We start from the raw sequence: 26,863 nt of genomic DNA, 5'->3' as shown, positions 1-26,863 counted from the left end.
TGCATTAAACTATTATCTAATAACATATTCCCAGCATTGTGAGCTCTGTGCACTTCTTCAAAATGGCAAACAGATATTTTTACTCCTGAACAGTAAAGGCTATTGCAAATGGTGCTTTGACAATGGAAAATGGTTATAAATTTGCTCCAGCCAGCTGGACTTACATGTCAAGTCTAAGAGTCTTTTATTGCTTTTATTGGCTGTTTTTGCTAACTAGTGTGGACTGTATACTCCAGCGGAGTGCCGTACAGACTCCTTTAGGTGTGATCTAATCACGGCTCCTCTCCATTCACATTTTATTACCAATTAAGTAGCTGTGGCACAGCTCGACTGCAAATTTTTAATACAACTCTGTTTTTGCAGTCGTATTTGTCAGGACTATATAAAAATGGTTTCTGGTGATCATATCAAACATTAAGACCATTGATTTCTTGTATTTATGAAATAGAACAATTTACATATACAAGAACAACACATACATTATGCATTGACTATTACAAACTACTCCATTTTTACCATATTTACATACTATGGTATTAAATGACACTCCAAGAAATTTGAAAGAATGCCATGGTACATGTCTGCCAAATGCAAATGATATCAGTTGTCAATAAATTAGTTAATGCAATAGTCACTATGATAAAATGAAACTCAAAACATTCCTTGAGCACTCAGCTCCGTTAAAGAACCATCAAACACAGTGGAGAGCTTTCCTGCCCTATTGACAAGCCATAATGCCTTTAAAGAAGACCCAGAGCGCGTTGAAGAAACACAAGTCGATGGGGGAGGCTGCATTGAGCCGACAAACGATTGAACAACAAGAGTGAGAGTTAAGATGAGATTAAGGGGATGAATCTTTTTGAGGTTGAGATAAAAACTCAGAGGAAGAGGATGTGACTTCATCAATAAAGGACATAGTCTGAGCAAGTGCAAAGCTAGGAGGAGGAATTCAACCTCCTTTTGCCAGGACATGAATGGATCTTTCCACTGGCATGACAAGCAGAGAATTGCAAGTTCGGGGGTCGGCTCCAGTACACAAAAGAGGAATCTATTGAGATGCACCGCCAGCCTCCAGCTCTCTTTCCAAGTGACATCAGGGGTAGCAGAGTTCAATTATGTTCATTTAATTTACCAGGCTGTTTTGAATAACAATACAGAAGGCATTAATGAAAGCTACATTTAAATGGATTGAGGTGACAAATGCTTGGGCATAAAATGAACTTAGAACATATATACAAGTGGATCATAGGGAGTTCTAAGGTGCCGTTCGTGCGAACAAGTGCCTAATATACTATATATACACTGATCAGCCACAGCATTAATGCTCATTGACCCCACCCATGGGTGTGACTTTACTTTGCTTAAATGAGTTCATATTTATTACATAGTGTGCTTATCAAAATTGTTCATAATGTTGACAAATTATACATCTGTATAATGCACATCAACAGGTTAAAACCACCTACCTATTGTTGTGTAGGTCCCCCTTGTGCTGCCAAAACAGCACCAACTTGCATCTGAGAAATATATGCTATTCTTCTCACCACAACTTTGCAGTGTGGTTATCTGAGTTACCATAGACTTTGTCACTTTGTCAGTGTGGCCATTCTCTGTTGATCTCTCATCAACAAGGCGTTTCCGTCCGCAGAACTGCCCCTCACTGGATGTTTTTTTGTTTTTGGAGTAAATTCTAGATACTTTTGTGCGTGAAAATCCCAGGATATCAGCAGTTACAGAAATACTCAAACCAGCCTGTCTGGCACCAACAATCATCCATGGGATTATTTAATCAGCCAATCATGTGGCAGCAGTGCATAAAATCATGCAGATTCGGGTCAGGAGCTTCAGTTAATATTCACATCAACCATCAGAATTGGGAAAAATGTGATCTCAGTTATTTGGACCATGACATGATTGTTGGTGCCAGATGGGCTGGTTTGAGTATTTCTGAAACTGCTGATCACCTGGGATTAGCATGCACAACAGTCTCTAGAATTTACTCAGAATGGTGCCAAAAACAAAAAACATCCAGTGAGCGGCAGTTCTGTGGACGGAAATGTCTTGTTGATGAGATAGGTCAACAGAGAATGACCAGACTGGTTCAAACTGGCAAAGTCTACGGTAAATCAGATAACCGCTCTGTACAATTGTGGTGAGAAGAATAGGGTTGGTGCTGTTTTGGCGGCACGAGGGGGATATATATCTATATATATACACACACACACACACACACACACACACACACACACACACACACACACACACACACACACACAGGTGCTGGTCATATAATTAGAATATCATCAAAAAGTTTATTTATTTCAGTAATTCCATTCAAAAAGTGAAACTTGGATATTATATTCATTCATTACACACAGACTGATATATTTCAAATGTTTATTTCATTTAATTGTGATGATTAAAACTGACAACTAATGAAAATCCCAAATTCAGTATCTCCGAAAATTTGAATATTACTTAAGACCAATACAAAAGAAGGATTTTTTGAAATGTTGGCCAACTGGAAAGTATGAACATGAAAAGTATGAGCATGTACAGCACTCAATACTTAGTTGGGGCTCCTTTTGCCTGAATTACTGCAGCAATGCGGCATGGCATGGAGTCGATCAGTCTGTGGCACTGCTCGGGTGTTATGAGAGCCCAGGTTGCTCTGATAGTGGCCTTCAGGTCTGGCGTATCGCATCTTCCTCTTCACAATACCCATAGATTTTCTATAGTGTTAAGGTCAGGCGAGTTTGCTGGCCAATTAAGAACAGGGATACCATGGTCCTTAAACCAGGTACTGGTAGCTTTGGCACTGTGTGCAGGTGCCAAGTCCTGTTGGAAAATGAAATCTGCATCTCCATAAAGTTGGTCAGCAGCAGGAAGCATGAAGTGCTCCAGAACTTCCTGGTAGACGGCTGCGTTGACCTTGGACCTCAGAAAACACAGTGGACCAACACCAGCAGATGACATGGCACCCCAAAACATCACTGACTGTGGAAAGTTTACACTGGACTTCAAGCAACGTGGATTCTGTGCCTCTCTTCCTCCAGACTCTGGGACCTTGATTTCCAAAGGAAATGCAAAATTTACTTTCATCAGAGAACATAACTTTGGACCACTCCAGTCCTTTTTGTCTTAAGCCCAGGCGAGACTCTTCAGACACTGTGTCTTGTTCAAGAGTGGCTTGACACAAGGCATGCGGCAGCTGAAACCCATGGCTTGCATACGTCTGTGCGTGGTGGTTCTTGAAGCACTGACTCCAGCTGCAGTCCACTGATGGGTTTTGTTTCACAATCCTCTCCAGGGTGCGGTTATCCCTATTGCTTGTACACTTTTTTTCTACCACATCTTTTCATTCCCTTCACCTCTCTATTAATGTGCTTGGACACAGAGCTCTGTGAACAGCCAGCCTCTTTAGCAATGACCTTTTGTGTCTTGCCCTCCTTGTGCAAGGTGTTAATGGTCGTCTTTTGGACAGCTGTCAAGTCAGCAGTCTTCCCCATGATTGTGTAGCCTACAGAACTAGACTGAGAGACCATTTAAAGGCCTTTGCAGGTGTTTTGAGTTAATTAGCTAATTAGACTGTGGCACCCAGTGTCTTCAATATTTAACCTTTTCACAATATTCTAATTTTCTGAGATACTGATTTTGGGGTTTTTCATTAGTTGTCAGTTATAATCATCAAAATTAAAAGGAATGAACACTTGAAATATATCAGTCTGTGTGGAATGAATGTATACATTATCCAAGTTTCACTTTTTGAATGGAATTACTGAAATAAATCAACTTTTTGATGATATTCTAATTATATGACCAGCACCTGTATATACCTGAAATTTGGAATGCAATTGGATGCTGTATTCACCAGTGCTCGGCTAACACACTTTGGGGTTGCTTTTTACAAGTAGCTCTTTTTACCAAGCCACATTTTTTTACACAAATGTAGCACAATATACCGCTGCAAAGTGACCGTGAATTGCCAGCGGCGATTGTTAGAGAGGGTAAGCATCATCAACAGACCAATTAAATAAAAGATTGAGAAATGGATACAACAATGCCACAAAGGAATTGGTAGAATGTCACTTTTCAAAAAGTTGAAAGCTAATAACTATCTGAAATGTTCCAACATGATCACACAGGTAATCGACGTGCCAATATCGGCAGCCAAAGTCATGGTCACCATCAGCAAGATGAAGGTGGGCAATGCAACCAGGCCGGATGACCTCCTAGCGGAAGTGTGGAAGCTCATGGGAATGTGAGGAGTGGAGATCCTTACTACATTGTTTAATAAGATTGTGGATGCCAGCGAAGTCCCGCCAGCTTGGTTGACCAGCGTCACTGTACCGATTTGGAAGAACAAAGGCGATGTCACCGTCTGCTCCAATTATCGACCGATCTGGCTGCTGTGCCATGCCATGAAGTTCTTCGCGCATGTACCAGACATCAAGGTGGGAGTCTATCTAGGATCAGCCCTATCACCACTAATTTTCATCCTATGAATGGATACGGTGACAAGCGGCATCCAAACTCTGTATCCATGGACTCTACTCCACGCCGATGGTGTTGCAGTGGCAGATGGACTTGGCTGAAACTCGAACAAAAGACGCGATGTGGGACGAACACCTGGCCAGTTTTGGACTTCGTCTAAACATCATGAAGACAGAATACCTTGAGTGTGGAGACCAAGTGGACGGATTGAATACAGTTCACAGTCAAGACCTCAATAAAGTCACCACCTTCAAGTATCTCGGTTCACATGTCTCATGTCTCAGTGAATCACTCCATAATGCCCAACATCACGTCAATAAGGCCTGGATTATGTGCCGCCAGGTCACTGGAGCCCTGTGCGCCTGCAAGATCCCACTGCACCTGAGGTCAAAGATCTACAAATCAGTCATCAGGCCATTCACACTGTATGGAGCTTAATGCTGGGCAGCCACTAAGAGGCATGAAGCAGCGCTCAACACCATGGAAATATGGATGCTCAGGCGGATACTAGGACTAACAAGGTTGAAATGAGTCGTCGACACCGACATACAAAAGACACTCGCCATGGCCTCAATCCAGGACAACATGCAAGAGGCCTGACTGAGGTGGTATGGCCATGTAGTCAGAAGCCACAAGGCTTCTATGGTGAAGAAAACGATACGACTAGACCAGGCTGGCCAGCGACCAAGAGATCGACCAAAGAAACAGTGAATGATACCATCAGAGAAGATATGCGTGCCATTGAAATAAACTCGGAAGATCCACACTGGATCGAAAAAGTATGCATGCAAAATAACGGACCCTGCACCATGGTTGGAACATTGTTAGGAAGAAGTTAATAATGACCCAGAGCTATCAAGCTAAAAAATGACAGAGAAACATAAAAAAAAGACATTTAAAAAATGTACAGAACTCGCTCACTATTTTTCATATTGATTTGACGAACAGTCATGAATTTGAAGCTGAATATGTAATTTCTGTGCCAGCAAACAGGTGCGTTTCCCAAAAGCATCGTTAGCCAACTATGGCTGCAAGTTTCATCGTTACTAACATAGTTCAATGATTTGGTTTTTCACGAAACCATAGTTCCAACAAACATTCGCAAACAGCATCGCAAAGTTGTGTTGTAGGAATGTATGTTAATTGTTTTCACTGATATAAAAAGTTATCTGTATAGTACATACAGTATATGCAACATATCTGCAGTATTTTGAGCATAGTGTCTGAAAGGTGCCATGTAAGGGTAAAATTCAAACATTTACATATTTCAAAATATTACACTTTCATATATGTAAAACAAACATTTTCAGAATTAAATGTTCTCTGACTTCTGCTCCTGCAGGATGCATTCTACCTTGATGTGGGTTCAGTGGATCATCATCATCATTATCAGCTGCATCTTCATCATCATCAGCACCAGCATGACCCCTTCTTCCTCCTCAGGAAGTTGAAAAAATGTCTGTGTTTGCAATGTTGTGACTGGATTTTTTTTTAGGAGTTTTGGGGAAAGTCAGCGTGGTGATCATAAGCTGTAACAGCAAAGGTGTTATTGCTTTCACAGCCTTTCTGACCTAAGACTTGCTGAGCCACAGGCCATCACCAACCACCTCAATACAACTTCCCATAGCACAATAATGCAGTGTAGCGAAGAACTGCACTGCTGGACTTAAGGCGTAGTTTCTTCTTGTGGCACTCTGAAGGTGTGGTTTCACCACCTGCAACAATTCAAGGATCTTGGTCCTTGGAATCCAGAATTTTCTTATGATGTCATCATTAGATAGAGAGTCAAGTGGAGAGCAACTTGTCCTTATGTAGGCATTTATATACACTACCTGACCTCTGCATCACCTTCTGTGCTCAAGCTGTAGGATTCTTTATAAAGCCACCATTTTTGAGCATTTGATACACACATAGATACTGTATTTATTAGGCGTCATTAATACACCTGCTACTGATGCACCTAAGGAATGGATAGAAACACCTTGGTATAATCATCAAAAATAAACTAGCTAAATGTGAGTGTTTTATCAATGATTTGTGAAAATAGTAGGGCACAGCTTAATTAGATTAACAAATTATTTTATTCATCTTTTAATGTTTTTTTGGTTTTAAAATAGGCTGATTTAATGCCGTTTTATGTTTCATAGTATTCATGCTGTGGCTTGGAAAAAATGGGAAGACCTCTCTTTAGAATTGTCTGAGGGTTTAAATAAAGGATGTGTTCCCTTTCTGTCACTCACTCAACATTGTGTCGATGTAGTGACACTAGGGTTCTCACTTGAGACCCCCTTATCTTTGAGAAAAGGCCAATGGGAATAGGCAAAAATAATTTGCATGTCACTCCCCCGGGCATACGGGTATATAATGAGGGAAGCAAGATTTTTTCTTCGTAGCTGTGCGGTTGAGTAAAACCCACTGCTGTTCCACTTACCTCTAAAGAGCATACGCTGTTGGAAATACGGTGCATTTCAGCGGCTTTTCTCTTCTTCTGCACACCAGTGCAGACTACACCCCTGAGCGCTTCGACAGCCCTCTAAAAGAGTATATATTTCTCTAAAAAGTAAACACATTGACCTTGAACGTCTTTTTAAAGATGCATCTTTCTCAAGACGCCCTTTCGTATTTGTGTCATTCCTGGATGCATTCGTTAACTCTCCGATTCTGATGACCATGGGCGCTGCCGCTCGTGTCTGGGCAGAGATCACACAGAGGCAGCGTTTGTGGACGGCTCATGTTCTCACTGCGAGAACAAGACCATGGCAACGTTGTGGTTGCGCTCTCCTTCTTCTGGGGGAAAGCCACTCTAGCCACCCCCACATCGTGCTTTCTACCCACGTGTATAAGGCCGGCGTGGCTGGTGCCTTTCTTCCTGGAGGTGCATGATGAGCTGGGATCGACTGTCACTCCCCTCCAAGGCCTGTAGGTTGATGTCATCTCTGGTGACCAAGGCCTACAGCGCCGCAGGAAGTGGACGCCCCCTGTTTCACGGACCACCTCCCAGACCCAGAAGGCTCCCAAGCACTCCAGAAACTGGCAACCAAGGGAGAGAGACATCTGGTATCCAGACGGGCTGGGTAGAGAATCTTTTATTTCCTTTCCTTTGCTTGCCGCACCCCCAACGGGCTGCGGTACCCATAGTTTTGCAAAGGAAACAGTTTCCTCACTCTCAGGATCACTTCCGTTCTCGCGGCAATCAGAAACCGAGCACTTGCAGGTGGTCCCCCATGAACGCAGACCCTCCGCCTTCACATGCCCAACTGCATCACACTCGTGCAGGTGGTGACGAGTCTAGAGGTCATTGCTACAGAACCTCCCACTCAGTCACCTACCCGCCCCAGGCAGGGTAAACAGAGCAATGTAAGTGCTTCGAGCCTCTCCTCAGCACAACAACCTTGGGATGAAACAACGCTCCCGGATGTGACGTAAACTGTTACCCCCCGGCCACGAGGCCCCACCTCAGGGTACGTTACACGGGACCCCTTAGTGCCCCTCGTCCGGAACTTACGCCAGGTGGCTGGCCAGGACCATCCGACTCTGCTATGTGGTTCAGTTCACCAGGCGCCCACCCCGCTTCAGCGTTGTCCGTGTTACCTTGGTGCAGGGCGAAAACGGCTCCACCCTGCGTGCGGATATCGCAACCCTTCTGCGCAAGGATGTGATAGGGTCTGTCACTCCAGCCGAGATGGAGAAGGGTTTCTATGGCCATTACTCCATCATACCCAAGAAAGGCGGTGGGTTGCGGCCAATCTTGGACCTGTGAGTTCTGAACTGTGCCTTACACACACTCAGGTTCAAGAAACATATTCTCGGCTTTGGTTAGTTTGCGGCAGTTGACATGAAGGATCCATACTTTCACATCTCAATATTACCCCATCACAGACCCTTTCTACGGTTTGCTATCGATGGCCAAGCTTATTAGTATAAGGTCCTACCTTTCGGTCTGTCCCTGTCCACTCACATCTTCACGAAAGTCGCAGAGGCAGCTCTTGCCCCGTTAAGGGAAGTGGGAATTCACATACTCAACTACCTTGATGACTGGCTAATCTTAGCATATTCTCGACAGTTGCTCTGTGCACACAGGGACCTGTTGTTCACGCACCTCAGCCGTTTAGGGCTTCTGGTCAACTGGGAAAAGAGCAAGCTCTTCCCGGTTCAGAGCATCTCTTTTCTCGGCATCTCAGTCTCAATGAGCACGAGCAGTCGGTGCTGAAATGCCTGAGTTCATACAGACCAGGCACAGCGGTTCCACTGAAAAGGTCACGCCACTCGGGTTGATGCATATGAGGCTGCTTCAGCACTGACCTCAGACTCGAGACAGACCTCTGTTTTTCTACAGACAGGAATCCCCCTTCAGCAGTTACAGATGCGTCATAGTTACTACGGACGCCTCCCAGATGGGCTGGGGCGCCGTGTGCAATGGGAACTGGCTCCTGGATGGGGCCCCGGCTGGGTTGGCACATCAACTGTCTAGAGTTGCTGGCTGTAGTTCTTGCCATGCGCAGATTTCTGCCGTAGATCTGCGGCAAGCACATGTTGATTCGCTTAGACAACACAGCGACACTAGTGTATATGAATCACCAGGGTAGCATTCACTCTTGTGGCATATCGCAACTTGCCTGCCATCTCCTCCTTTGGAGTCAGCAGCGGCTGAGGTCACTGCACACCACTCATATCCCGGGCAACCTAAACACCACAGTGGATGCGCTGTCACGTCAGGTAACACTCAGCGGAGAGTGGAGACTCCAAACTCAGGTTGTCCAGCTGATTTGGGTTTGGTTCGGCAGAGCACAGGTAGATCTGTTTTCCTCCCGAGATTCCACCCACTGCCCACTCTGGTACTCTACGACAGAAGCCCCCCTCGGCACAGACGCGGGCACACAGCTGGCCCAGGGGGCTGCACAAATACGCATTTACCCAGTGAGCCTACTTGAACAAGTCCTGTGCAAGATCAGGGAGGTCGAGGAACAAGTCATTCTCGTGGCCCCCAACTGGCCCACTCGGACTTGGCTCTCGGATCTCACGCTCCTCTTGACAGCACCTTCCTGGCAAATTCCCCTGAGGAAAGTCCTTATTCAGGGACAGGGTACCATCTGGTATCTGCGCCCAGACCTCTGGAACCTTCACATCAGGCCCTTGGATAGGATGAGGAAGATCTAAACGGTCTACTACCAGCTGTCGTGGACACGATCACTCAAGCCAGAGCTCCCTCTACCAGGCAGCTTTATGCGCTAAAGTGGTGCTTATTTGCAAATCAGTGTTTTTCCCGATCTGAAGACCCACAAAGGTGCGCAGTCGGGTCAGTGCTCTAATTCCTGCAGGAGAGGCTGGAGGGCACTGTCCCCCTCCCCCTTGAATTTTGATGTAGCCGCCATTGTGTCTCACCACAATACAGAGGGCGGTAAGTCGTTAGGGAAGCACGACCTGATTATCATTCCTTAGAGGCGCCCAGAGGCTGAACCCTCCTAGGCAATGCCTGTTCCCTCATGGGATCTTTCCGTTGTCCTCTGAGGCCTTCGGGGAGCCCTGTTTGAACCGCTTGAATCAGTTGAACTAAAGGCCCTCTCCTTGAAGATGGCCCTCCTGATCACACTCACATCCATCAAGAGGGTTGGGGACCTACAAGCACTCTCTGTCAGCAACACTTGCCTGAGACCCTGACTACGTGACCAATGTTCCTACGTCCCCGTTCAGGAATCAGGTAGTGAACATGCAAGCGCTGCCCAGGGAGGAGGTAGACCCAGACTTAGCATTTCTGTGTCCGGTGCATGCTTTGCGCACCTATTTGGATCACAAGCAGAGCTTTAGACACTCTGTGTAGCTCTTTGTCTGCTTTGGTGGACAGTGGAAAGGGAACGCTGTCTCCAAACAGAGGCTTGCCTACTGGATCGTGGACACCAATGAGTTGGCCTACAAGACCCAGGACGTGCCCGCCCCCTTGCGGGTTCAAGCACACTCTACAAGGTCCCGCTGTTGGTGTACATGCACTTGGGCAGAGCTCCCTCTGCTTCCTGGTCGCTGTGTTTGTATAGCTCCTCCCTGTCGAGGCAGGACCTCACAATGCGCCATTTCCATGTGTGGTTGGTAAGCCCATGTGATGTATTTGCCACGTTAACCTCCCCTGTTGGAAAGGATGTGGTCGCCGCGTGGGTCTTTTCCCCCTGAAAGAATAGGATTGGAAAAGAACGCCTTCCCCGATATGTGCCTGGCGCCTGGCGCGGCCTGCTCCCAGGCTAGTTACGTCCCTTCCCTCCCTAAGGGATGTGGGGAACTATATGACGTCTCTTGGGTCGTTGGTTACATGCAGTCTGATGCACCTGCTATTTTCGCACGCAGCAACTTGCTTGCACCTGCATCAGCAGTCCACGTAACACGTTCAGTGTTGTGGCGTTTTTAGATAGGGACCCCTAGTGTCACTACATCAACACAATTTCGATTGAGTGACAGAAGGGGAACGTCTCAGTTACTGTCATATCCTCTGTTCCCTGACAGAGGATATGTGTCAAGAATAAAGTGGCATTCTTATTGGTTTTTGAAGAGTGTGTATGTTTTGTGCGCTCAAGTGAGGTAAGAGGGAAACCCCGCTATTGAACCACAATGTTGCGAGAGGTCACAATGAAAACAAACATACAAGAAACAGGGGCATGTGACAATAAAGCGAAACAATGGAGAAAAGAAAATAACCAAAATAATCCTTAGATGCCATATTCGTTATTAACAGCAGCGTCACAGGGAAATTAAGTTGATGTGGAGCTACTTACTGACCAAACTGTTTACTGTAGTAAAGAGGACTCCACTTACAAAGTGCATATAGAGGTAACCGAGGCTCTCAAAAGAGACCCCTAGTGTCACTACATCGACACAACGTCTTGTTCCTTCCATCAGGGAACGGAGGTTACGACAGTGACCGAGGCGTTTTATGTCATGTTTGGCTTATATTATCATGGCTATTATCTTTGTTAACATGCAGAAACACACCGCTTCACCAGAGCCCCATTTGACAGACCCAGTCTGTATCTATTACTCCATATATATTTAATTCTATACCTTCCACTGTGTTAAGAATAAAGTGGCATTCTTATTGGTTTTTGAAGAGTGTGTATATGTTTTGTGCGCTCAAGTGAGGTAAGAGGGAAACCCCGCTATTGAACCACAATGTTGCGAGAGGTCGCAATGAAAACAAACACACAAGAAACAGGGGCATGTGACAATAAAGTGAAACAATGGAGAAAAGAAAATAACAGAAATAATCCTTAGATGCCATATTCGTTATTAACAGCAGCGTCACAGGGAAATTAAGTTGATGTGGAGCTGCTTACTGACCAAACTGTTTACTGTAGTAAAGAGGACTCCACTTACAAAGTGCATATACAAATAAATGTCTATTTCATGTCTTAAGGAGTTTTTTTTACAACAAATTGCTTTCTGTCCATGTAAATGAACTGTTCAAATTGTATATCCATTAGATCTCTGAGTAAGTTATTTCTCCACCCCCTGAGTAACGTCATTAACGAAAGCGCCACAATGTTCAACCAACGTGGTTCGAATGATGGAAGTGTGACATAGTTACTAAGGTTTCAGTAAACAGTCGTGATTAGCTAGTTTCTGTAACCATGCATCGTACTATGGTGGTTCAGAAGTGAGTTATTTTGTTGTACAGGAAACGCATCCCAGAATAGCAAAAATACCACTTCTGTCAGCCAAGAACAGAACGCTGCTTTATTAGGTGTAGCTAATAAAGTGGTTGGTGAGTGTGTGTGTGTGTGTATATACAGTATATATATATGTATGTATGCACACACATACAGTATATTTGTTTGTTGTTAAATTGTAAACCTCACCAAAATGCCAAAGGTTGAACTTAATGCAAGCTTTATTTTGTGGAAAAGTCTTAAAAGATCCGAGTCTTAATATCAAAATGTATTTGCATCTCAAGAAAATGTATCTTGTTTTGAGGATGTGTATGTATATTTATTTATTTATTTTATTATTATTATTTATTTTTTTGCAGTACATTATAAATGACTGACCTTAAGTTTATGACTGACCTTTTAGTTTATTAAAATATATACCAAATATTGAGAACAGAACTGCAGACCGATTCAGTTGTGTTATTCGCAATGCTTTATTCCCTTAAGAGGATGGTTTATGCCAAAATGAATGTTCCTATAGTTACAGTGTCCTCTCTGGTTGGTAGATCTCAAACACTTGGGGTCATGAAAGTGATCCATGGTTCTGGTTTAGAAAATCATGCTTCTTAAACTCTTTAGACTATGTTTGGCGCACACTACATTGTTCTCACTGTTTATTAGCTGGAGTGATTTGAGAGATTAAAAAAAAAACTTAAAATAAGAATGATAATATTGCTATCATTATACAGCCTTTGTAGACTGAGTGAATATCCTATGAACTTCATGGCAATCATTTAAACACCTTTTGTAAGTGTTAGTAGTTTTTTATATATATATTTTATGATTTTATGAATGCATTCAGGGCATACTCGCTAATCGCTATTTCGCGTTATTACGCTTGGTATTTACAGGCAAATATGTGCCACTGGTAGCCAGTGTTTGTTTGGGTCAGGCCAGTTCTTGCCAAGTCCAACATAAAATCCCTCTGCCATATAATTATAAAGTTGCTGTAAGAAAACATATTCCCTTTATAACACTCTGTGATGGTGAATAATTTACCCAGTACTCCAGTCCTGATTCATGACTTTGAGTTAACCCTGCAGATATTACTCAAAATTCATTTTGTACTGTGCTACTAGAGATTCCTGTCTGCTTATTTCCATATTTCTCCTCTGGGCCAGCAAAAGGACCCACATTTACAGTTAAGAGCCTCCTACATATAAAATAGAGATGCAGAGTATCATGGAAATGGCATTCGTAATATCCAATGAAGGCATTTCTGTCTGGTTTAGAACGTGGCCCAACCAAATATCAGTTGACAAATTATATTACGTTTCTTTGTGTTGTGAAAATTGGATCATCTTGGCCTTATTTTTGTGCTTCTGCAAACCCAACTCTCATTGTTCTTTGAATACACTGTCATCTTGATAAACGTGGTGATTCCTTTCAATGCGTAGATCCGGGGAAGCAAATTTGGAGCAATCAGTGTTCAGAAAGCAAAATAAACTACATAGAGTGAATCATAACTTAAAAAGACATCCATTCCAGTATTCAGCTCATGCACCAACCGACAAGAAAATGTCGACCATACGAGCTGATTTGTAGCTGGTTTGGGAATATAGCAATTGACTCGTATGACATCCTACAAATCAACCACCAGGGCAAACACGAGCTGATGCTAAGAAAAAGCTTTATCTTCTAAACTACTGTATGTCTGTACGGTTGACATTCTTTCTGTTGAAATATGCACAAGACATCAGGAAGTCAAGCAAGCCTTCGAGAAAAGACATTGTCCAGTTAGACGCCTTCAAATAACGAGGTGGGCCTACATTGAGTGAATGCCTCAAAAACAGAAAACATTTCACCATCTAAAAAAATAAAAAAATTAAGTTGCTTTGAGAGTGCAATAAATAAGAAACAAAAAGGGAATGTAGTCACATAGTACTCTTTAATTTGTAATTTTGCTTAACTGGATGCATTATACTTCAAAGACGCTTCCCAAGAGACAATTACATTGATTGCTCAAATATTGATTGCAGACTTTGGTATCTTGGCAAATCTAAGCAGAGTTTGAGACATTGTGAAATTCTTTGTGAGATTTTTAGGGTGTTTTTCTCACGAGAAAGGCTGAAGAATTGAGGAAAATACTCTGTTTGCTCTCCATGTTAACCTAATTGCTATCAAGAAGAAACAATTGAGAGATTATTGAGATCTCTGATTTTTTGTTCTTCTCTCGTACGGGTTAGATTGGATTAGATTGCAATTTCCAATGGCCAGATTGGTTTATGCCAGTTTGGTGCTGGTGGAACAACATAGCCATAATAACATAGCCAACATAGTTCAAGAGCAAAACTGGTTGACCAGTATGTTTTTCTGGTAATGGTAGAAGTCTTACTGGTTGAGCTTGTCAAATACTGTAGCTTTACTGGAAAAGCTTTCAAAACACAACATAGCAGGTTGTAAAAACACAACTGTGAAGAGTTGTAAAAAAATTTATCATTAAAGACTGTACTTTAAGCACTATAACTCACCAAGAGCTCAACTCACTGATTGTGTTTAGCATCTTGAAAAGCCTCCTTTAAATGGCTTGTGCAGGTGCTCTCATTCACTCGGGTCACAAGAGAATGTCTATAAGTCTCATGGTAAGTGCTTCCGTTAAAATTTCAATGAGCTATAAAACCTATGTAAATTAATTTCCTTAATCATACTTATGATACTTGGGCCACGTACATTGTGCTGCTTTTAGTGGCACAAGTGCTCCCATAACAACTTCCATATTCACAGGCAATAAGACCTTTGCAAATCTCTCATCCCAATTTTATTTCAGACATTAAGTTTGCTACCTCATTTTTAAAAAGTAGGCAGTACTTTTTAAAAATTAATCTAAAAATATCAGTAACACTTTTCAATAAAATTCTAAATGTTGACACTAGTTAATGCATTATCATCAACTCACAATGAAAACAATATCTATTATTCATTTTAGTTCATAACTCATGTTAATGTACTGTATGCAGTACAAATTTTTATATTTTAAAAACATATTTGTAGAAATGCTAAACAAATGCAGAAATTAACAATAAACAATACTTTTACAGTAAACATTTACAACCTTATTGTTAAGTGTTACCAGACATGTCTAAACATTCTTGAAAAAAATTAATTTAAAATTATAAGATATTAAGAATGTTTTCTTGCTCCATTGTTAATTTTTTTTCTTTTAATTATAAACCTCATACAAATTGTATTTATGCTTAAGACTAGAATAATAATAACATAAAGCAATAAAATAAGCATTTTATTAAACAACGGGATTAAAAAATAAACTTCATGATATATTCTCGGAATTGTCTTCATTTCTTATGCAATTTTTCCTTGAAATTAGGATAAACATGGTTTGTGATGACTGCAATTTGTTTTGTTTGAAATATTATTTCCATGTTTGATTTTAAAGACATTTTTGTTTATCTATTGTATACAAAAATAAAAAAATAAAAAAATGACCCTGTACTGATTTGCACATTGAACTGCAATGTAAATTCTCAGTCCTAAAGCAAAACCAGTAAAAAAAAAAATTCTGTAGCCACAATTAATTCTATTTTACAAAACAGTGTCTGATGTAAACAGTAAGGAACAATGACCATAAAGAAACAACACAACAAGATACAGTTAAAACCTTCTCACATCACAAAACATCATTATTTTATACAGAAGCATCATTTATTTATTTTATGGAAGATGTCCTTTTATTTATGTATTTTATGCTGTAGACCCCTCATTCTTGTTCCGTCAATGCGTTTTTCATTCCTTTTAAATTTTCCAGCTTTTGATTACAGTCCTGACCATTTTCATTCATCCTAGTGACTGTAATACTGTAACTCATTGCTGTGAATTAGCTGTGTTGGCAACCGTGATAATTCACTACCACTTCAAATCCTTTCATTTACTAGAAACTCCCGCAGAGAGACCAGCAAAAGTGATTCTTTTCAAGCCTTTACTTCTGTATGTAATTTCCACTACCAGTTACATTTTTGGTTTTCATTCGGCTATTTGTCATTTAGCAAAATTTGTCCCCAAAGCATATTAGACACTGCTAAGAGGGACATCTATTTTCAGATAGTTTTCTACTTCACTATCACCCATATCCATTTTTAAAAAGGTTATGCTCAGAATGTGAGAGAGTGCAAATACTGTTGTTTAGTCTAGAGCAAATTCTGTACACATTATTCATACAGTATATTCAACATTTAGCTTTAATCAAAAGGTGCCCTGTTCCAGAGCTTCAACAGAGACTGACATTTAATAGCTCTCCAAGAAAACAAGTTCCTTAATTCTCACCCGGCTTTAATAGAAAGTGCATTACAAGTCTGGAAACAAAGTCAGTGCTAAAGAGAAAGAGGAAGAGATGTAGAGACTTCTGGTAGCCACAAGACAAATGGCAGAAGTAAAGTAAAATAAGTGTTTGACGGCTTACGCTATGTTGCATCGTTCTCCAAACAATCCTCTGGGAAATGCAAGCACAAAAACAGAGAAAAGAAAAAGGATTTCATTGAAAGCGTAGATGAGCAAGAGAGAGATAGAAAGCATACGATGATAAATATGCATTAGATAGGAAAGCAATATGTACGATTACATTTGATGAATGGTATTGTTGTGATATACCATCCTATTCAAAGTGCATCCCTTTTCAGACAAATTCTTCTAACTCAACATTTATTTTACCATCATGCATCTCCTTTATGCAATTTGAGGGTTAACTTTAGACACATTCAATGATGGAATGAAAAGGTAATTTGCCAAAAATGGATGGAAAGTCATCTGAAATGAATTCTATAAATTAGCTGGAGGCTAAAATAAGATTACGCACAAATGCAATTTTGCACTAATTTTAAGTGAGTGTAATATTTTCATTTATTCTTGTTAAGCATAGAAGTAAAGAGTCAGCACACTCAATTCCAGTGAAGTATCTTAAGTAATTTTAGAAACAAATTCGTTGTAAGTTGAAAAACCAACAACTTTTTATTATAATAAATTATTACAAACTGTATAATAATAATAATAATAATAATGAACATAATAATAATTTAGAATCAACATGAACTATTTAATTAAAATTAATGAGGTCTATGCACATTTAAAACATAAATGTAAAGAAAATAATTTGTTTACCATAACTTAAACTTTTTAATTGTTTTACCTTATCTACAAAATGCAATTTAATGACCTAATTTTAACCATCTCACTTTGAATATTTTTTTTCTAATATATTTATATATATTATTTTGCATTTCCTTTGTTGCACATTCTAAACCTTTAGTAAAATGTTTTTATTTATTTATTTTGTGTTTTTATTGCAATCAGCATCCTGTGCCTCCACCAAAAGCTTTTCACAGTATTCTCCTGGGTCTGAACTCTAAATGCGATAATCGCCCACTCGAGCCTTCCTAAACTGCACCACCCTCCCTGCTACACACTCACCAGTCTATCCAGGCTGGTGCCAGCTGCCGTGGTGGGCCTCTCTTCTGGGCTGAATGGTCTGAATCGACTGTTGAACATATCCGAGATCCCACGGACAGACCGGCCAATTCTAGCTGGCTTGGGATGACCGCATACTTGGAATACCTAGAATTACCAAGTGGGAAAGCATCTGTTTTAGTGGTTCGGATACAAAAACAGAAGCAATTTAAAAAAGGTGAAAATGAGGAATGAAGCTGAGGGTGATTTGGAAGGAGCTTTAGATATTTTGCATTGGGTTGTTCATTTATTCAGTGTGTATAGTTTGAGCCACATTTTTCAAACACTATATACTAATTTGATAGGTTCTTTAAAGGGATAGTCCACTCAAAGAGAACCATTTAATAATTTAAATCACATTCATGTTTTTCCAAACCCCTATGGCTTTTTTCTTCCAGGGGAACAAATGTTTTCCAGTATATGGAAAAAAGATGCAATGAAAGTAAAAGTTGACTGAAGCTGATATTTGCCTGAAATGCCTCTTTCGAATGGAATGGGCCATAGTGACTTTTCAATATGATTTCTGCATATGCAGAGTAAATGAGAGGCAACCACTCTTAAAACTGTTTTCAGTCTAATGTACAGGTGAAACTCGAAAAATTAGAATATCGTGCAAAAGTTCATTAATTTCAGTAAATCAACTTAAAAGGTGAAACTAATATATTATATAGACTCATTACAAGCAAAGTAAGATATTTCAAGCCTTTATTTGATATAATTTTGATGATTATGGCTTACAGCTTATGAAAACCCCAAATTCAGAATCTCAGAAAATTAGAATATTGTGAAAAGGTTCAGTATTGTAGGCTCAAAGTGTCACACTCTAATCAGCTAAACACCTGCAAAGGGTTCCTGAGCCTTTAAATGGTCTCTCAGTCTGGTTCAGTTGAATTCACAATCATGGGGAAGACTGCTGACCTGACAGTTGTGCAGAAAACCATAATTGACACCCTCCACAAGGAGGGAAAGCCTCAAAAGGTAATTGCAAAAGACGTTGGATGTTCTCAAAGTGCTGTATCAAAGCACATTAATAGAAAGTTAAATGGAAGGGAAAAGTGTGGAAGAAAAAGGTGCACAAGAAGCAGGGATGACCGTAGCCTGGAGAGGATTGTCAGGAAAAGGCCATTCAAATGTGTGGGGGAGCTTCACAAGGAGTGGACTGAGGCTGGAGTTACTGCATCAAGAGCCACCACACACAGACGGGTCCTGGACATGGGCTTCAAATGTCAAACGTCTTACCTGGGCTAAAGAAAAAAGAACTGGTCTGTTGCTCAGTGGTCCAAAGTCCTCTTTTCTGATGAGAGCAAATTTTGCATCTCATTTGGAAACCAAGGTCCCAGAGTCTGGAGGAAGAATGGAGAGGCACACAATCCAAGATGCTTGAAGTCCAGTGTGAAGTTTCCACAGTCTGTGTTGGTTTGGGGAGCCATGTCATCGGCTGGTGTTGGTCCACTGTGCTTTATTAAGTCCAGAGTCAACGCAGCCGTCTACCGGACATTTTAGAGCACTTCATGCTTCCTTCAGCAGACAAGCTTTATGGAGATGCTGACTTCATTTTCCAGCAGGACTTGGCACCTGCCCACACTGCCAAAAGTACCAAAACCTGGTTCAATGACCATGGTATTACTGTGCTTGATTGGCCAGCAAACTCGCTTGACCTGAACCCCATAGAGAATCTATGGGGCATTGCCAAGAGAAAGATAAGAGACATGAGACCAAACAATGCAGAAGAGCTGAAGGCCGCTATTGAAGCATCTTGGTCTTCCATAACACCTCAGCAGTGCCACAGGCTGATAGCATCCATGCCACGCCGCATTGAGGCAGTAATTAATGCAAAAGGGGCCCAAACCAAGTACTGAGTACATATGCATGATTATACTTTTCAGAGGGCCGACATTTCTGTATTTAAAATCTTTTTTTTTATTGATTTCATGTAATATTCTAATTTTCTAAGATTCTGAATTTGGGGTTTTCATAAGCTGTAAGCCATAATCATCAAAATTATATCAAATAAAGGCTTGAAATATCTTACTTTGCTTGTAATGAGTCTATATAATATATTAGTTTCACCTTTTAAGTTGAATTACTGAAATTAATGAACTTATGCATGACATTCTAATTTTTCGAGTTTCACCTGTATCTTAGAGAAATAATGTATGCTTTAAGTTCACATGCTGACGTCTTTTAGATGCAATAAATACGGGGCAAGCTGACATTGATGGAACATTTGAATGTCATGCCTGGCTCTCATGGCAGAAGGATGTCCTTGAGCTGATGTTGCACTATCTGTCACCATGATTCCCGTTCAAAGTCTCTGGGGGACATTTACAAACTGCTTTGCAAAAGTTTTTAATGTAAATGCGGACCACAGCATTATAACACACTCTAAATTCCTCTCTCCTTCCTCTCTTATTTTACTCATTCCCTTTGTTCCTTCCTTTCTTTTATCAAGGAAGTGCCAGCAGGTGCACATCATCACATCATTAGCTGGGTAACTCCTAGCCAATCGCACGTAAGCCAATGCTTTCACATTGCTGTTTCGGTGTGCTAACACTGCAATCATCTCAACTTCTGCCAACATCAAACCCATGGGGAATAAACAACCAGCAAACCCGGATCTTCACCCATATCTCATTCACTCAGGAGATCTCTCTCAATCGCATTGCACGACCCGGCGCGGAAGGAGCGTGCATCCCGCGAATCCTGCAAAATCATCAGCCCAGGCAGCAGCCGGCTTCTATCAGAAATAAGCTAAGTCATGTTCATATCCATCAAATGCATTCAGGTCTAGTCATGGGTCTAGACCTTCCGTTGCCATGCTACCTGTTCATCACAAAGTTGCAACGCTGCCTGTTCATCATAACGCATTCGCATCAACATCAAAAGCCAGTATTTCATGTCAACAGCGCATTCACTCTCATAGTATGGCAGGCAATCGTGTAATCTCATGAGGGCAACTCGGTGAAGGTTCATTCACTTATCATTCACAGTCTGCATGCCCGAGCGTTCCCCATCGGGGAATTAAGATAATTATTCATGTATATCATAATGTACAGTCAACGCTTATCATATGGGATCTCATTAGTCAGTAAGATTCCCCCATTTTGCGGCCGCCTTCGCCCAAATCACGTAACGGGTGCGTTCCAATCCAATTCATCATCCCCATGCCCTATTAACTAGGAAGACCGAGCCCATGATGTGAGCATTCCAAGGGAGCATGACATCACAGTTTCACCTGGTGATGTGCGCCCCACCTTCCTGAGCACAAACCATGCAAATTACATACCCAACTTAAATGGCTGTATCTACTGGCTCCCCTGGAGTATGGACACATTTGTAGTATCTTTCGAAAGAATACACTTTGGGCTTCACTTCTCAAGTTTCAGAATTAATATATGTTGTTATTTTAAAGCAAAAAACTACAATCTAAAAAAAAAAAAAAAAAAGTTTTGGACTTTGAGATGGGCTCATTCTGTTTAGAAGACTTCATATATAAGATAATACAGTTTTACAATGGGAATGCAGCTCAGATTGCATAGTCTGTTGAAGAAAGACGATGAAGAGTAATTCTTCCAGGCGAGATCTCATGTAAACATAGAGAACATATCAAGATTTATAATTGTGTACAAAAGTGCTACTGGACGTTATAGAATGAACTCTGTCATGGACAATTGACCCAAGCAGGCTGAACTGGATTCATCTGGCGATCGCGATTTCATAATAAGGTATGATGTCCCGTTTTTGATATTGCATGTTGTCATTCGCACTTCCGGCACAAATAAACAAATAGCTGTTTCTGGAGGACTGCTATCATGCAACAGAGATCGGATATCAACGTCGAACACTTAGACCTTCGAAAAGACGTATAATCTGTTAACATTAATCGCATATCCATGCATGCATATATCAGAATGCAAATATATTAAACTTAAGCAGAGTGACGTCACTCCCGAGTGCAAACAAATGCGTATCAACGGGTTAAAATAGCCCTCACCAAGCCTTGTGAAAGAATTTACTTCGTTCGGTACAACATTCGATGAGGTTCCCAGAGCGCCTCCAAGGGCGCATTTACACGATCCATAAAACGCAGCATTTTCTTACTTCAGACGTACTTCCATGTTCTCATCGCTAGCACCACAGTTGTGGCGCGCCTCTGACCCCTAGCAGTAGGCTCAGCACCGCTTCCCCTTTTCATCAGATTATCTACCACCAGCATAAGGCATTTCGCTATGATCAGGTCATACAGCGAGTAATTCCCATCTCATGGCATACTTCCATTTTATTATCATTCAGGCATCATCAAAGAGCAGAAATTCATTGGCATGTCTTCACAAATCATTCACTCATCGTGGTCAGACCACTACAGCAACAACTAATCAGAACCAATATGATCGACAGCGTAAATGCCGGAATTCAGCCATACACGTTTAGGCGTGCATGTATCTGGTCTCCGGAATATGTCAGAGACAATGGTAACTTGGCACATCAGCCGTCGAATCAGCTATCAAACACATTCGGAAGGAGATTTGCAAATATTCACAAAAGATAAAGTGCGATACTGCATCTTCAGGTCGTAAAGGTGGGACATGAACAGCCAGAACTGATCCATGCTCGAGAATCACATTCTTGAAGATCCCGATTCATATCGACACACATTTACAAAGCAGTCTCATGCAAGATGATTTGCACAAACATGCACACATTTTCGTATGTTTTGGGGCACACCTCGTTCAAAAACTAAACCTTCCACTGCATCTTCAGGGCTCTATGCCGGGAGTACATAAGACTCTCATGTTCCTTTTACAGCCAACAACTAAACTCTCAACTAAATTTGATCGAGGAATAAGAGGGAGGAGAGAGAGAGAGAGCGAGCGAGAGAGAAGAGAAAAACAAAACAAAAAAAAACAACCCACAACGAGCCACGTCTCTAGAATTCTAGACATGACACACATTCTCTAACCATGCAAGCTTCCCCCCTAAAGAAATATAACAGGGTCAGGTCTATTTTCACATTGTTCCCTGGTCAGTTTGGGTCTCCTAACGCAATCTCCAGCCCCATCAGGCCTCCTCAATTTTGCCATGCTTATCATTCCTCAAGGCCACTCCGCTGTTTTTCCGCCTCCTCACACTAGCTCATTCCATAGACAGCCTCTCCTACCCACCAATCGATGAGTGCTGGCGAGAATCTCCGGATGACATGCCCCTATTTCTCGGACATGGCTCCCTCCATAGGATTCAGGGGTTGCCTTCTAGGACCATGGTTCACCAGGGAATGGCCAGAATTATACTTTCTTCAATATAGCTTCCTACGCTCCAGACGCTCTCTTCGTAAGTAATCCCATTGCTAGATATTTCATAATTAAATGTGTTTAACAAATGTTCTCGATCTACAATCCCAGTCTCGATGCGGCTCAGCGGAGGGAAGAAAGAAATGACACCGTGACCCAAGCTTCAAATCCTTCCTCGCCATTCGTACAGCACTTCATCATATGGTCCAGCAAACAACCTTCCCCTCTACCCTCCAATGAAATGGTTCTTTACCCTATATGGGGTAAAATATATGTTTGAGTTCAGAAATAGGAAATACATTCCTAGAACCACTGCAGCCTCATTCCGCGATGACACAGCAAGCTACATCTACAAAAGAAGTTTAAAATAGGCCTTTCTTATTCCACACCCATCATCACGGCCAGCATCATATGGGTTCCCTCCAGAAACTCAAATGCATCGTAGTCATGCGACAATTCCGCAGTCGTTTCTACAATCAATAAAGTCTGGCCCTCCTCGAACCATCATGTCCCCTATGAGAAGGCTGACATGGCAGAGCATTTACGGTAACTTCATCATCCCAGCCAGACACATTCCCAGGTTTTTCAACATAGTCTCTGACCCCCTCCCTCGCTTCGCAGGAGTTCCACAGACCAGCTCGACGAGCACCCTTCGAGGTATACTGGAATCTACAATGAAGACACTCGGCCGCTGCTCTCCCCAATCATACCCAAAATGGTCAACTTGACCCAAATCATCAAACAAGCTCAAATCCCCATCAGCCATAAGTCCTCATGCATATCTGGTGGTGGTTGGCGGCTCTTCCCCAGCTCATCCTTACCTACACAATGATTCAATTCAAGCAAGCTCACCGTTCGCAAGGACAGCACGTAACTATGCTCCCCCCCTCCCCTCGCCGGGCTCCCATAATCTCAAGCACAGTTCCTTCGCATAGGTATTGCTCAAACCAGCCGCCCTTGCCGGAAGCTCACACCATAACAAGATGGCTTTCAACAAGGTATGGCACAACAACATCACCATTATCGTATGGCGTTATGTATGCTGTTCACTCTGGCAAAGATAACCATCAAACAACTTTCCCTCGTCGGAGGGTTTTCATATCAATGTTGTTTTCTTTCAACGAAGGGATTCCACGCAACGTCGCCATAACTGTATGGCTTTACGCATGTTGCTCACCTTTCGGCAAGGATACCTCAAACAACTTTTCCCTCGTTGGAGGTTTTTCATATCAATGTTGTTTTCTTTCAATGAAGGGACTGCACGCAACGTCGCCATTATCGTATGGCTCTACACACGTTGTCCCCTTCAGCAAAGATACCTCAAACAACTTTCCCTCGCCGGAGGGTTTTCATATCAAATGTCTTCAACGAAGAGACTGCACGCAACATTGACATTATCGTATGGCTCTACACATGTTGTCCCCCTCGACAAAGATGCCTCAAACAACTTTTCCCTCGCTGGAGCGTTTTCATATCAAATGTTGTTTATCTTTCAACAAAGACACTGCACAGCAATGCCGGCCTAAAGCAAAGATTCTGCTCAACCAGGGGCTATTGACGGAGTGCCCAAATCACACTCGAGGACAAAAAGGAAATGCACAGGGATGAAATCAAACTCAAACTCAAAAACAAAAAATACTGCTTTCCCATCGCAAAGGCTTCACACAACCACGCCAGAGGTATTGCAAATTTCACGTCAAATTATGATGCTCGCATCTCTTAATTCCTCCTCCAGAATGAACGCCCAACACAAGACCTGGTTCGTACCAAACTGGATCATCTCTTTTGGGGGTAGGCTATTCACCCCTGCCTCCTATCTCCGGCAGGACATGACGGTTCCGGGTACAACTACCTCGGACTGGGTACGGCCAAAGAGAGAGACATCACCTCCCTTTTTACATCTATTAAATAAATGGCACCTCAAACTTCACTCAAGCCTGCGTGTCTTCCCGATAGAAATGGAAGTGGAGCGTAGTTCTAGCGGGAAGACCAGCAGGTTCACATCATCACATCATAAGCTGGGTAACTCCTAGCCAATTGCACGTAAGCCAATGCTTTATAAGTCCGTTCACAATCTATCACATTGCTGTTTCGGTGTGCTAACACTGCAACCTCCACCTCCCCACCACCACCAGTTGAGCCCTGTCCCGCAGGGGGATAGGCTCCTTGCCCCTGCCTCCTATCTCCGGCAGGACATGACGGTTCCAGGTACAACTACCTCGGACTGCCGGACGGGGCCTACGCCAAAGAGAGAGACATCACCTCCCTTTTACATCTATTAAATAAATGGCATCTCAAACTTCACTCAAGCCTGCGTGTCTTCCTGATAGAAATAATTTTTTACTTCCTTTTGCTCTTTGTTCCTTCATTCCATATTTTTTCCTTCCATCCTTTTTTCGTTTAATTTATTCCTCCCTTATTTATTTTTGTTTATTTTTTCATTTATTTTTTCCTTTCCTTCTTTCCTCCATTATTCGTTTCTTTCTTTCTTTCTTTCTTTCTTTCTTTCTTTCTTTCTTTCTTTCTTTCTCTGCCAGCCAGCCTGCCTTTCGTTCTTTCTTTTAGTTTCTTTTCTTTTTGTTCCTTGATTTTTCTCCTTTCCACCCATCCTTCCATCCATCTATCCATTCTTAATTTATCCAAGACACATTTATTTATTTAATATTTAATTTTTTACCGGCCTCTCTGTTGAACACAAACAGATATATACAGCAAATATTCTTGAATTTGACAGTTCCTTTGGTAATATTTGGGTACCTGCTGTCTTTTATGATACATTATAACAAAATTTTGTAAATATACTTTCTTTTTTTATATTACCCATTTTAACATACTTTTTATTTCATAACCAAACATTATAAAAATATTATATCCATATAAACATGTTTATTTTTTTTATTTTTTTTTTCATCCTAAGTCTAACTTTAAATGCTATATTGAAGCAATATTAAATCAGGAAATATTCTTTCATGTTTGGGTGAATGAATATACTCCAAATATTTACATACAATGAAAAGCATTGTCAAAGTCTTGATTGGGAAATTCTTTGGACCGTATTATTTGTAACAATGTGATGTTTCTATGAAACAAAATATTTTAAATTGGTCAAGAATCTGATTGTCATTTTGTGTGTCAAAATATATATATAAAGAAAAACCTGCCTGGATAGAAAGAGAAAGAAAAAAAGCAGACAAATAAGATTTTTTTTTCATTGCATTGCAAGTAAATAAAGAAATAAATTAATAAATACAATTTTCACTTAATAAAATATATTTATGAATCATGCAAGCATTTATTGTACTACCTTTAATTTAAGCTTATTTCTTCAAGAAAAACTTTCATAACTGTTATGCTTGAGTAACGAGGCAGACGAGGAAATGCGGATCCAAACGCAGCTTGAACTTTATTGAGCGAACCAAAACAGGAAAACACAAAGGAACAACCCACGATGGGGAAATAAACATAAAATAGTAAACTACACACGACGTGAGCAAAACAGGGGACTCGAGGAGGAAACACACACCGGGTTAACACCAAACAACGATAGACAAGGACTGAACCAAAAACCAGGGTATAAATACATGAACATAGGAAAAAGGGACCAATGAACAAACAGAACTCAAACAAGATAACAAGGTGATTAACAGAAGTAAAAGGCAAACTAATGAGGACAGGTGAAAACAATGAACAGAGGAAACACAAACGCTAACAAAGAGACTATGGAGTTACATAAGGGACTAAAGTGAAAACTAAGAAATGCAAAAGTGACAACAATGGTAAACAAAAGGGCAACAGTGAAACAAGACAGGGTATTCATAACAGAGCCCCTCTCAAAGGATCGGCTTCCAGACGCATCCTAGAAGACAAAGACAAAAGACAAAAACCCACAGAGAACAAAATGATGGCACCGGGGCAGACAGGCAGACCAGGGGGGCACAA

General features: G+C 41.4%; 1 protein-coding gene across 1 annotated transcript in view; it reads right to left on the bottom strand.

Moving 5' to 3' along the window:
- LOC127651337 (glypican-6-like) overlaps positions 1-26,863 on the bottom strand; it is a 103,319-nt gene that overhangs the window by 65,798 nt on the left and 10,658 nt on the right. Inside the window, exons 3-4 of the mRNA XM_052137115.1 lie at positions 17,601-17,744; positions 16,597-16,626 (exon numbers count right to left, since the gene is read on the bottom strand). Of these exons, the coding sequence (XP_051993075.1) occupies positions 16,597-16,626; positions 17,601-17,744 (174 nt within the window). The remainder of the gene's footprint in view (positions 1-16,596; positions 16,627-17,600; positions 17,745-26,863) is intronic.

The sequence above is a fragment of the Xyrauchen texanus genome, chromosome 11, assembly GCF_025860055.1.
Source record: "Xyrauchen texanus isolate HMW12.3.18 chromosome 11, RBS_HiC_50CHRs, whole genome shotgun sequence".
Lineage (NCBI taxonomy): Eukaryota > Metazoa > Chordata > Actinopteri > Cypriniformes > Catostomidae > Xyrauchen > Xyrauchen texanus.
Note: the sequence above shows the minus strand (reverse complement) of the source record. Positions and strands in the feature narration are given on the sequence as shown.